This window comes from Hippopotamus amphibius, chromosome 6 (genome assembly GCF_030028045.1).
Source record: "Hippopotamus amphibius kiboko isolate mHipAmp2 chromosome 6, mHipAmp2.hap2, whole genome shotgun sequence".
Lineage (NCBI taxonomy): Eukaryota > Metazoa > Chordata > Mammalia > Artiodactyla > Hippopotamidae > Hippopotamus > Hippopotamus amphibius.
In genome coordinates, this window is record NC_080191.1 from 159,433,010 (window position 1) to 159,445,602 (window position 12,593).

Genomic DNA, 12,593 nt, shown 5'->3' on the forward strand with positions numbered 1-12,593 from the left:
AATTCCCCAACTAGGGATTGAACTCATGCCCCCTGTAGTGGAAGCACAGAGTCTTAAGCACTGGATCACCAGGGAAGTCCCCCTTCTTTCTTCTTTCTCTCTTCTTTCTCCCCTCCCTGCATGTCTCTCCCTCCTTTCTTCCCTTCCCATTCCTTCCTCCTTTCCTCTTCCCTTCTTTCCTTCCTTCCTTTCTCTTGCTCTTCCAGGAAAACATTTTATAGGCACCTACTGTGAGACGTACTTTTCAGAGCCACTGTCATAGGAAGCTTTCAGTGTAGATGGGTTCGTGATTATAGATAGCTAAGAACAAACCTCAAAAGAGGGCTTCTAGGACTCAGGAGAGACATGGCAGCCAGAGTTTTCCTAAGGAGGCTGCATTTGAGCCAGGCCCTGTAGAATGTCTAGGACTGGGTGAAGGCATGCTCAGAGTTTAAACAAAAGTGTTGAAGAAGGAAAAGCTAAGGCACGTTTGGACCACAGGAAGGGGTCCAGTTTGGCAAAATGTAGAGCTCAGAGCAGATGAGAGGGTGGCAAGGTCGGTAGGGACTAGCTAGGGAGGGGACCTGCAGTGCCACACTGAGTTTATTGAGCCATTACATGCTCTAGAGCAGGGAGGGAGGGCCCCAGTGTGAAGGGCTTTGTGAAGGCAGTTTGGCTGGGTGTGAAAAGTAGATGCAAGAGAGGGAGCCTGGAGGTCAGTTAAGATTGTCTGTGGTACTCCAGGCTTGACTCTGTGAGGACCCTAAAGGGGGAAGTGGTAGAGGGAAAGTCAGGAAAGGAGGATGCAAGAGACATAATCAAGTCTGAATCACAAATCATTGATGCCTGGATGTTAGAAGAGAGGAGTAGAAGGAGGGAGAGGTAAAGATAGTTGAGGCTGTGCGCCTGAATGGTGGTGGGGTCCTCAGAGAATCTGGGGTGTCTACAGGGAGAACCAGCATCAAGCACATTGGGGAGATGTTGATACCACAGGAAAAAAGGAAGACTTTGATGTCAGACCTTGATTTTAATCCCAGCTTGGCAGCCTGGTGCAAGTTGATTAAGCTCTCTGAGGCTGTTTCTTCATCTGAAAAATGGGGAGCATATAGCATCTACCTCATATAGTGCTTGGGGGCAGGGGGAGGATGCAGGTTTATGCTTCTGCATGTGGCAGACACTCAAGGAGTGGGAGTTGCTCATTTCAGATGTGTGAGTGTGAGGGACCTGGGCACCATCTCTGTGGAGAGATCAGCAGGCAGCTGTGAAAGCTGGGTGGGGTCTTGGAGCAAGCACGGGCCTGGAGGGAGCTGAAGGCTTGAGGGGCATTTCTTTAAAAGCCTAGACAAAGACTTAGGAGAAGTAAGAGAAAGGGCGAGACTAGAGAAGGGAAAGAAGGCGATCCTTGTATTTCAAGGGTGGAGGGAGGAAGAGAGACTTCTAGGAGCAGGACAACCAGGATGGGGATTTGTCCTTCTCCCATTCACTCCCAAACATGTACTGAGCATCCCTCAGCCAGACCCTCCGCTAGCACGTGGTGAACAAGACACTTCAGTGGGGGAGAAGGCATGAAATGGCCAAGTGCACAGTTATCCTGTGTACAGTTGCTGAGACTGTCATAGAGGAGAAGCCGGGGCGTTCCGAGAGTGCAGTAACAGGGAGCCAACCTGGTCCTAGGGTGAGGGTAGGCTGTGCGGAAAAGAGAGGGTTCTAGGCAAAGGGGACAGCTGATGCAAAGGCTCTGAGGTGGGAAGGGGTGTGACGTGTTGACAGATCAGAGAGGGGAATGGGAGGGAAGAGTGGGCCAAGTCCTTCTGGACAGGTAGGTAGAGTCATACATAAACACTATGGGTCAAGTTTAGCATTTATCCCAAAAGAAATGGAAAGGGAAGCTCAAAAGTGGAGAGTGATATGAATGGATGTATGGTTTTGATATGACCTGAGTCAGGGGAGGAGAGAATTTTGAGAATTCAGGAGAAAATCACATGGCAAGAAGCTTTGGTTTGGCTCTCAGTGTGTCGCTGGTTGTCTTGGGTAGGAGTCTCCTGTGCCAGCATCTAGGGGAAGGTGTAGTGCCAAAGGTTCAGATGTGATAAAAACTGAGGAGTAAACCAGGGTTTAGAAAAGTCTCAAAAGTTAGTCTTGGGAATTTCCTGGCAGTCCAGTGGTTAGGACTCTGTGCTTCCAGTGCCAGGGGCCCAGGTTTGATCCCTGGTCAGGGAACCAAGATCCTGCAAGCTGAGTGGCACAGCCCCTCCCCCCCCCCCCCCCCCCCCCCGCAAAAGTAAGTCTTAAGCGAGTTGGGGGGCGGGGCAAGGTCACCAGTTGAACCAACCATCCCCCTTAGGAGCTGGAATGACTGCAGTTGGTACTCAGACCTCTTCTTCTGACATCAGAAGCAAGGGAGAGGTGGGAAAAAGGAGATAATTTGAAGTGCAGAGAATGGATATTAACAGATCTAAAACTTATCAGTAGAGTGGAAGAGGAGATGGCCTTTAGCAATTAAAGGAGGCCAGGGTGGGGCTTCAGGGCAAGAGTGAGAGTGGTCCCTGGGAGGAGGGCCACAGGAAGTTGGTGCTGAGCAGAGCTGAGGGTCTGTGCTCAGGTTTTCACACATCAGTCAACAAATATTTATTGAGCACCTACTATGTGCCAGATGCTGTACTAGACCCTGAGACCACAGTGGAGAACAGAGCAAACAGTCCCTGCCCCCATGCAGCTCAAGTGCCAGCAGGAGCTGAAGGGTATGAGTTTATTTTGAGCCCAGGCAGTCCTGGGGCTGTGGCCCTGGAATCATCAGGCCTGGGCCATATTTGGACTCTGCTAGTTTGTGGTATGAGTCAAGTCATGTAATCTTGCCAAGCTTCATCTGTAAAATGGAACTAATGTTCACTTTATGGAGTTGCCATGGTGGAGGGCGGCGGGGATGGGGTGGGGGAGAGATATATGTAAAGCACCAGCAGAGAATGTGATACATGTGTATACGTGTAGTCACTAAATATTTCTTTTCTGTGCTTTTCTCTCCTTTGGAGACCAGAGGGGAAGGTGGCAAGTTTGAGGCCTGGCAGGATGGGAGGTAGAAGGAAATTGAAGCCACTGTGGGCCAAACTCCCCCTTGGGGTCCACTCAGCTGTTAAGTGAAGGCACATGGTCACTGATGGGCTGGGAAAAGTAGAAGGGCTTTAGGAAAGGAGAAGACAGAGCAGTATGGGAAGCAGGTCCATCCACTGGACAAATATTTACAGGGCTCCTATTCTGTGCCAGGCCTTGTTCCAGGCCCTTGGGATACAGTGGTGCGTAAGCTGCTGTAACTTGGAACAGTGCTCTCCTGGAACTTACGTTCTTCTTGGGGAAACAGATGATGCACAAGTGCACAAATAAATAAAAGAGATCCTAGCAGATGGTGATAAGAAATGGGACAGAAAAGATGAGGGGTATCCAGGAAAGCTTCTGTGAGGAGGGTCTGCAGAAGAGACAGTGAGCAGGGGTAGCAGCCAGAACAGTCCTCTCAGCCGTGGGCAGGACTTGTTGCTGGGCTCTGAGGATGACTCGGGGCCTTGACAGGTGCTTACTGCCTACCTGGACTACATGGAGGAGCTGGGGGTGCTGCTGGGCGGACAGCCAGCCTCCACGCGGGAGCAGATGCAGCAGGTGCTGGAGCTGGAGATACAGTTGGCCAACATCACGGTGCCTCAGGACCAGCGGCGGGATGAGGAGAAGATCTACCACAAGATGAGCATTGCAGAGCTGCAGGTGGGGCAGGCAGGGGACAGAGACGGCTGGGAGGGGGCCAGCCCCAGCACAGGCCAGCCAGCTTCCCTTCATGCCCTCTACCTGAGGCAGCCAGTCCTCTCCTCATTTCCTTGCTTTTTCTGAGCTCCCCAGCTGCACCACTGCTATCCTAGAAGGAAAAGTGGTGTCCGTTTTAGGGCACCCCCACTGGGCCATCCCTTGGTCCATTTCATATTGCCTGGGGATGCACAGAGGGATTATGTTAAAAATCTATGACAACTTGTACAAGATGTCCACAAAACAGTCAGAAGAGAAATGGAAGCATCTCCTGGAGGGCCCTTACTGTGCCCAGGCATCAACCTCTTAGTCGTTGGATTATGGAGAAGTTGGGTAAGGGGGGTTCTGGAGGAGAGGCCAGGTATGTAGGGACCCTGGGTGGTATATGGGGAGTTTATCAACTGCCTGAAAAATATTTGAATATCTGCAGCCCAACTAAATATCACACATGGTGATTTTCCTTGTATATATGTGATTGGGTTCCCAGATTGAAAAGCACTTAGGCCTGAAAATGGGTTTATTATAGGAAGGGGCCACCAAGCAGCTAGTAGCTGTTGCTATGGCAATGGAAAGGGCTCCTAGCTCCAATGTATCAATGGGGGAGGGGTCTGCTGAAAGCCAAGAGGGCAGGGAGGTTTGAGAATTTTTGCTCACAGACCCTGGCGCCTTCCGTGGACTGGCTGGAGTTCCTGTCCTTCTTGCTGTCACCGCTGGAGCTGGGTGATTCTGAGCCCGTGGTGGTGTATGGGATGGATTATTTGCAGCAGGTGTCAGAGCTCATCAACCGCACACAGCGAAGGTGCGGGGGAGCCCACAGTGTCAGGGGCTCAGGGCTCCGTGCAGGCTATTCCCCTAGGCTGGGGCTTCAGGGGGCCCACTTGTGGTCTCTGTTTCCACACCTTACTCCAACCTGACTTTTACAGGCAGGTGTGTGGTCCCAGCGTGAAAGAGAGGGATACTGGGACAGCTCCCACATGTGCCTCTTGGGACTCCTGCTGTCTGCATGTTGGTAGATCTGGCTTAGTGTGGAGATGGTATCTGCCTTTATCTTATGTTCTGGCCACTTGCATACCAGTGTCCTGAACAATTACCTGATCTGGAACCTGGTACAGAAGACAACTTCAAGCCTGGACCGCCGCTTTGAGTCTGCACAAGAGAAGCTGCTGGAGACCCTCTATGGCACCAAGAAGGTGGGCTTTCTGACTCTGCTCACACCTTCCAATGCAGTCAAGCTGATGCTTCACACCCAGTGGGTGTCAGGCACCATTTGCATATGGAGCACAGGATTAGGAATCAAGCTGACTTGGGTTCCAGTCCCAACTCTTCCATTTGTTGGCCTGTGGGACCCTGAGCATATTCTCCCACCTCTCTGACTCTCCGTTTCTTGGTCTGTAAAACAGGAATTTCTTGTGGGGTTGTTAGGAGGACTGAGTTCCTGTAAGTGAAGCACCTACTGACCTTTGATGATGAGAGTGAAGAAAAAAGTGAATAAATGCAGTTCTTAGTTTCCAGATTCCCTGTTAAGTAGGGGAAGGAGATGTGTAAATAAACACCATATTTTGGGGTGATAAGTGCTCACACTGAGTGAAGACCTTCTTTGTGCTCTAGGACAGAGGTGGGGACAGCACATTTTACCCTGGGGGGTTGGGGGCATTAGGAAAGGCTTCTCTGATGAGGTGACATTTGAAGAAGGAGTTCATCAAGAAAACCAGGGAGAAGGGCATTTCAGGCTGAAGGAACAGGATGTGCAAATTCCCAGAGGCCAGAAGGAGCATGGTGGTTTTGCATGTGTGCTGGCATGACTTTGAGGACAGGGCATCTGAGAGGCGGAGGGTGGTGAGGCAGGGCTGGGGCAATCCATGGAGGGACCTGAATGCTGTGCCTAGGAAGCCTGGCCTCGATTCCTTCAGGGATGGAGAACCTGGGATGGTTTTAGGCAGAGGTGTAACCCGGTTGGATTTATGTGTTAAATCATCTTTCTGCAGCTAAATGGAAGACAGATGGAGGGGAGGGGCTGGGGAGGGCGATGAGAATGGAGTCAGAATGTCTAGTTAGGAGGCCACTGCAATCTTCAGGCAAGAGACGATAGTGTTATAGGGCAGGGAAGTAGCAACGGGGTGGACGGAGGAGATGATTAAGAAACAGAGTTATGAGAATCTGGTGATAGATTGAACATGGGGGTAGGGAGATAGAGGAAGCTGGTGACCCCCCAGGTTTCTGGCATGGATGTAAGACTGAGCAGTGCAGCTGAGCAAAGAAACATCTGGACTCCAGTGGACCTCTGAGAAACGTAAGAGGAGGAGAGTGCTGAGAATAGAGCAGGCAGCACACCTGTCTCTCCTGAGGTTTCGCTGCTGGGGTTGGCATGCTTTGCAATATTGTCCTTCATTTTCCCTGGAGTCTGAGGGAGAGATGGCACCCCAAACCCAGGTCTCTGATGTGCAGAGCTGAGTGGGGCTGGCCCCAAACACAGAGAAAAGGCCCTCAGACTGGAGGGCAGAGCCATTTCTAGCAGGTCTGGCTCTTTACCCCTTACAGTCCTGCACGCCGAGGTGGCAGACCTGCATCTCCAACACGGATGACGCCCTTGGCTTCGCTCTGGGCTCCCTCTTTGTGAAGGCCACGTTTGACCGGCAGAGTAAGGAAATTGTGAGTCTTCAAGGTCCTTCCAACACTATCCCTCATTTTAGTTAAAATTCATATTTATATGTATACACAGGGAAAAAATTGGGAGGAAATTTATCGACAAATTAACGGTGATTACTTCGGGTGGTTGGGATTATGAGAGTTTTTTTTTTTTGTCTTTTCAAGTTTTCTGTATTTTCCACGTTTTCTACAATGAGTTTATGTTACCTGTATAACTAGAAAAATAATATTTATTTATTAGGAGATGATAATGGTGCTTAAAATCTTACCTCCAAGGGTGTAAGTGGCAGTGTTGTTTATCACAGGCAGAAATGCCGACACCTTAACTGTCCAGCACAGGGGACTGGAAGAGCAAACTGTGATTAGGATGATTATGAGGCAGCCTTAAAACTGATGATCGTTAACTGAAAAAAAAATAGGTTACAAAATATATATATGTTGCACAACATAATTCTATATTATCTATGAATATTCCAGCAGGAAAGACACTAGAAATAGGTAATCAAAATGTTAAAAGGAGTTATCTTTGAGGGATAGGATTTTAAATGGTCTGTTTTCTTCTTCAACTCTTCTCAGTTTTCCAAATTTTCTGCTATTAATGCCTTCCTTTCATAATCAGATAAATATCCACGCACTATGTTAAATTACAATGTTAATGCAGTTAACTTATTGTCAGTTTTTTGATTAGTTAGAAAAAAAGCCACCACAATCCCAGTACCTTCACAAATCATGTTTCCTTCTCATCCTCCCCAGATGCTCAGCCTTATTTCAAGAGTCTAGGTACTCCCTTGTGCACCCCTGCATGAACAGGGATGCGGGCTAGGGTGGAGAGGGAGAAAGGATGCATTAATGCGAGTGGGAGGCAGACTTGTGCACCCTCCCTCCCAGGCAGAGGGGATGATCAGTGAGATCCGGACCGCCTTTGAGGAGGCCCTGGGCCAGTTGGTTTGGATGGATGAGATCACCCGCCAGGCCGCCAAGGAGAAAGTGAGCGGTGGCCAGGGTTGGGGCGCCATCTTGAGGTGAGGATGGAGAATACAGTTTTGGGGGGAGCCTGGGGAGGGAAACCCTTAACCTGGTCTCTTTAGGCAGAGGCCATCTATGACATGATTGGTTTCCCGGACTTCATCCTGGAGCCCAAAGAGCTGGATGATGTTTATGATGGGGTGAGTACCCTGCCCATCAGTACTGAACCTTAGCCCTGTGGGGGGCACAGGGCTCAGGAATGGGAGCTCAAGCACTGGGAGGGAAGGAGGTGCTTGTTGGTTCCTTTCAGAGGCAAGTGCAGGCAGCTGGCATTGCTCAAGTGCTGGCTCTGTGCCAGGCTGCAGGCTGGACAGCAGTGCAATGCAGTGTTCACAAGCAGGAATTTGCAGCCAAATCTGTTTCTACCTAACTGTAACCTTGGACAAGTTATATAACCTCTCTGGATCATAGTTTCTCCATCTGTAAAAGGAGGTCCTGTTGCCACTTACCTGATAGGAATATTGTGAGAATAAAAGGAGATAGTATTTAAAAAAATAAAGCAGCTGCAACATAATATTGGCAATTATTATTTATTAGATATCTTACACCCATTTTACAGCTGAAGAAACTGAGGTTCAGAAAGGTGTTAATTGGTTGCCAAACTGGAACTGTTATCTTCTCTAACATGTTCTCTCGCTTGCCTTCTACATCCTACCATTCCCATAGTACGAAGTGTCTGAAGATTCCTTCTTCCAGAACATGTTGAATTTGTACAACTTCTCTGCTAAGGTGATGGCTGACCAGCTCCGCAAGCCTCCCAGCCGGGACCAGTAAGAGTGGGGGCTGCAGACGCTTGGGGCAGCAGGAGAGTTGGGGGAGGTTCCCAGGGGGATGGGGGAAGGGGATGGCAAGATGGGTCCCAGCTGAGTCACAAGGTTCTTATAGGATATAGGTCGGGGCTGCTGGGCACCCGGAGATTCAGGCTCCGCCTCAGCTTCTCCCTCCCCCAGGTGGAGCATGACCCCCCAGACAGTGAACGCCTACTACCTTCCAACCAAGAATGAAATCGTCTTCCCCGCTGGCATCCTGCAGGCCCCCTTCTACGCCCGCAATCACCCCAAGTGTGTCTGAGGCAGGAGGGGCTGGGTGCTGGGGCCTGGGCTTGTGGGTGAGCTGGGAGCAGGCCTGGAGGTGGGATCGAGAAGTACCCCCACCATGTCCTCACTCAGCATTCCTCACCTACCAGGGCCCTGAACTTCGGTGGCATCGGCGTGGTGATGGGCCACGAGTTGACACATGCCTTTGATGACCAAGGTAGAGGTCCATCCAGTTGTCTCCTCCAGCCTAGAACTCCTAGTGGCTCCTGCAAAACCTTGGGATGTCGGGAGCTGGTGCCATGGACCCTGGGGTCTGTGGGTGAGGGCTGATGGGAGCGCTTGTGTCCCCAAGGGTTGAGTTCTGGTCTTGGTGGGGTGCAAAGGTTAGTTCTTCTCAGGGCGCGAGTATGACAAGGAAGGGAACCTGCGGCCATGGTGGCAGAATGAGTCACTGGCAGCCTTCCGGAATCACACGGCCTGCATGGAGGAGCAGTATAGCCAGTACCAGGTCAACGGGGAGAAGCTCAACGGCCGCCAGACGCTGGGGGAGAACATCGCTGACAACGGAGGGCTTAAGGCTGCGTACAATGTGAGTGGCCCTCTGGTGGCTGGGGCTCACCTGCCCCGCGTGGGGCAGGGTACTGGGCAGAGCTGGCAGGCAGGCCCCGACAGTCTCACCACCCCGGTTCCCAATCCCAGGCTTACAAAGCATGGCTAAGAAAGCATGGGGAGGAGCAGCAGCTGCCAGCGGTGGGGCTCACCAGCCACCAGCTCTTCTTCGTGGGATTTGCCCAGGTATTGCCCTCCTGGGAGGCCGGGGGCCTGCCCCTCTCCTGCATCCTGGGGGCCTGCCATTAGAAGGCTGGGGTGTGCAGGAGAGGGGCTGGGAGATGGGGCCGAAGTTGGAATGGGGAACGTGGTCTGGGAAGGCCTCGCGGTCAGCCTCTCTGTGGGGTCCGCAAAGGCATGTGAGGAGGCCTCAGGAGGGAGCAGCCTTCAGGAGGCTTTTGCAGATCTTGAAGGGCAGGGCTGCCCTGCCTGAGGGGGCAGGGGTAGGGAGCAGGATGGGTCTTCATGATGCTCCTGTGTGGCTGTGGAGGAGGACGCTCGGGGATAAAGTGGCTCATCCAGGGCTACCCAGGAATACAGTAAGTGGCAGACGCAGCGGGGCCTCCTCCAGGTACTCTGCACTAAAGCAGGCAGCCTCTGGGGGCTGGGCTTCTCCCCTGAGACATGTCCATCCCGGGCAATCGAACGTCCCAGCAGCTTTGAAAGGCCTTCAGGGAACTTGGGAGGGAGGGCAACTTCTTCTCCTTTGGTGCCGATAGCAAGGGGTTGGGGCTGAGATGCCGGCTAAGCCCTCTCCTGTGTCCCTGAGGCCTCCTGAGCCGAGGGGCCAGGGCAACGGTTCTGTGTGTCCTCGGGATGGCTCTGCTGCAGCTGGGGCCGTGGCCTCGCCCACACTAGATACCTTACGTCCCCATGTCTGTCCTGGCCTGCAGGTGTGGTGCTCGGTCCGCACACCCGAGAGCTCTCACGAGGGGCTGGTGACCGACCCCCACAGTCCTGCCCGCTTCCGCGTGTTGGGCACCCTCTCCAATTCCCGTGACTTCCTGCGGCACTTCGGCTGCCCTGTCGGCTCCCCTATGAACTCAGGGCAGCTTTGTGAGGTGTGGTAGACCTGGGTTGGGGGAGAAATGGCCCGCTCTTGCCAGGGCCTGGGGAAGCTTGCCCAGAAAGGCTGTCTGCTCTGGGGTTTGGAGAAGGCAAATGCCAGCTGGGCTGGGTCCGGCCCCTCCGCACCACAGGTGGCGTGAGTCCTCGTCCCTCCTCGACCGCCACACCGTGCCTCTGCTTTGGGGGTGCCCCTGCCTCCAGCAGAGCCCCCACCATTCACTGTGACATTCTTGTGTCACCCTGCCTGGAGGAGGCGTGGGCAGGGGGCACTGGCTTCCACAAGAAGGAGCCCACCTCTTCTGGCCCCAAGCTCACTGGGCTTGGTGGCTGTGGGGCCTGCTGTGCCTGCCACACGCTGACCACGCAGGGGCTGGCTGGTGTGCCTCCCACACGTCTCTCCAAAGCGCACTCAGTGCTCCCTTGGGAGGAGATGGAGCTCCCTTCAGCCCCGCCTTTGAGGCGGCCCCCGCCCTGCGTTCCTCGCGCTGCTCCTAGTACTGCTGCCAACCCTGGCTGACAGCCCACCTGTGCTCAGCTCTTCGTGGAAGCCTGAGGGCCTTCACGAACCTTCCTGCGGCCTCCCAGGTTCCCTGAGCTCAGAGGGGACGTGTGTACGTGTAGGGGATGTTCGTCCCTGTGTCTCGGGATACAAGTCTTAGGGGGTGACTGATTGTCCCTGGACCAAGCAGGAAGGCAGAGAGAACAGGGAGAGGGAAGGATAGAGTTTATTTTTACAGGAAAGAGGGTGGGGAGGGAGTGGTCTTGGCCCTGTAGGACCCTGTGCCAATAAATAGACACACATCAGCCAGCCTGTCTCTTCCTTCAGTCCTGTTTTCATTTACTCATTCCACCAGTATTTATTGAGTACCTGCTGTATGCCAGGTACTCTTCTAGGTACTCATTTACTCCCTCACCAGACACAGGGAACTAAAATTTGAAGCCCCAAGAAGACAAAAGAAGGAGGCAGGATGGAGGAATGGCATGAAGTTGGGTCTGGCGGGTGGAGTACATCCTCCTCTCACTGGTGGCCGTGTTCCATCCCTGGCTGTTCTACAGCTGGAAGGGTTTGCCACAGCCCTCCACTGGTGCACGCAGCTGGGCCTGACACTGAGTCTGGGTAACTAATTGGCCAGGGTCGGCTTGGAAGATGGGTGGCCTTTTCCTTGCAGTGGAGGGCAGCCCTGGCCAAGGTAGCATTTCACTCCCTGGAGCTCGGAGCACCAGCCTCTGCTTGTGGCTGAGGAGACGTGCATTTCTGCACGTCCTCAAAGGCTCAGCGCTCCTGAGAGCCACTCATCCCACCGACACACGCTCATCAAGGCCTACCAGGTGCCAGGCACAGAGACTGCAGGTTTGGCTGCCACCCTCCAGAACGAGCGAGGGAATGGAGCATTTATGGATTACCTCTGTGTTCCAGGCACTTCTGCTAGGTGGCTCATTCCTCTCTTCATTCATTTATAAATTTATATATTCATAGATTTATTTTTATAACTATATTGATTACCAGTAACGTGCCAGGCAGTGGTGTGGAAAGATGAATAAGATGATTTCCTCCCTCAGGTGACTCTTCTGTTGGCTGGCACTTTCACCTTCATAAGTTCATCTGATCATCACAGCAACGTATTTTATAAGTGCTCCAGTTTCCATTTCACAGGTCTAACTGTAATCACTTCACTGCAGTCAGAGATCTGGACTGAAATTGAAGCTCTGACAGCTGTATGCGATTGAGCCTGTTCCATAACCTCTATGAGCCTCGGTTTCTTTATCTGTAAAATGAGAACCAGAGCAAAACAGTAGAAAGAGTCCAGTCTTAATTCTCTTTAAAATGCAGTGTTCCCCAAGGTGTAAGTAGGGGTGGGTTTATTACGTTTGGAGGGGTAAGAGTGAATCTTTATCAGTGATTGCTGCTGGGGTCCCTGGCCCCTGATCCCTGGGTGATGGCACCAGCATGTGCTCCACAGTCTATATCCTGTCCCAGCACCAGACTGTCCCCGTGAAGAGCTGTATGTGGGTCTCTATCAAGTTACTTGGAAGTGTGGCTGCTTATCTAGGGAAGGAAATTGCTGGCTACTAAGAAAGGGGAAAAGTGGCCTTGGGAACTCTAAGACCAAGGGAAAGCATGGCTTGAGTCTTTGTTCTGAGAGCACAGCTCTAGGAGGGGCGGCACAGTATATTGGAAAGAGGAGGGCCATCACGTCTGGAAACCTGGTTCTGGCTCCAGGTCTGCCACCCCCGAGCTGTGACACCAGGCCTGGCTTATTCTCTCTTCAGATCTCAGTAACCTTAGCAGTCTGTAAAATAAGTGGGTTGGATGAGATGATCTCTGAGGACTAGATCAGCTTTAATGTTTTAAGAAGTGAATTCATGGGCTTAGCAAGTTCCAGAACCCAAAGAAACACTAAGAAATGGCTTGTGAAGTTTGGGTGTTGTACAGAGAATGAG

The 12,593-nt window shown here is 52.2% G+C and overlaps 1 protein-coding gene across 1 annotated transcript in view; it reads left to right on the plus strand.

Moving 5' to 3' along the window:
- The window catches only part of ECE2 (endothelin converting enzyme 2), a 30,493-nt gene extending 20,340 nt beyond the window's left edge, over nucleotides 1-10,153 (plus strand). Inside the window, exons 9-20 of the mRNA XM_057737813.1 lie at nucleotides 3,541-3,729; nucleotides 4,422-4,564; nucleotides 4,841-4,955; nucleotides 6,304-6,414; nucleotides 7,300-7,398; nucleotides 7,500-7,577; nucleotides 8,104-8,207; nucleotides 8,388-8,498; nucleotides 8,624-8,691; nucleotides 8,873-9,063; nucleotides 9,174-9,269; nucleotides 9,977-10,153. Of these exons, the coding sequence (XP_057593796.1) occupies nucleotides 3,541-3,729; nucleotides 4,422-4,564; nucleotides 4,841-4,955; nucleotides 6,304-6,414; nucleotides 7,300-7,398; nucleotides 7,500-7,577; nucleotides 8,104-8,207; nucleotides 8,388-8,498; nucleotides 8,624-8,691; nucleotides 8,873-9,063; nucleotides 9,174-9,269; nucleotides 9,977-10,153 (1,482 nt within the window). The remainder of the gene's footprint in view (nucleotides 1-3,540; nucleotides 3,730-4,421; nucleotides 4,565-4,840; nucleotides 4,956-6,303; nucleotides 6,415-7,299; nucleotides 7,399-7,499; nucleotides 7,578-8,103; nucleotides 8,208-8,387; nucleotides 8,499-8,623; nucleotides 8,692-8,872; nucleotides 9,064-9,173; nucleotides 9,270-9,976) is intronic.
- Nucleotides 10,154-12,593: the final 2,440 nt, after the last annotated feature.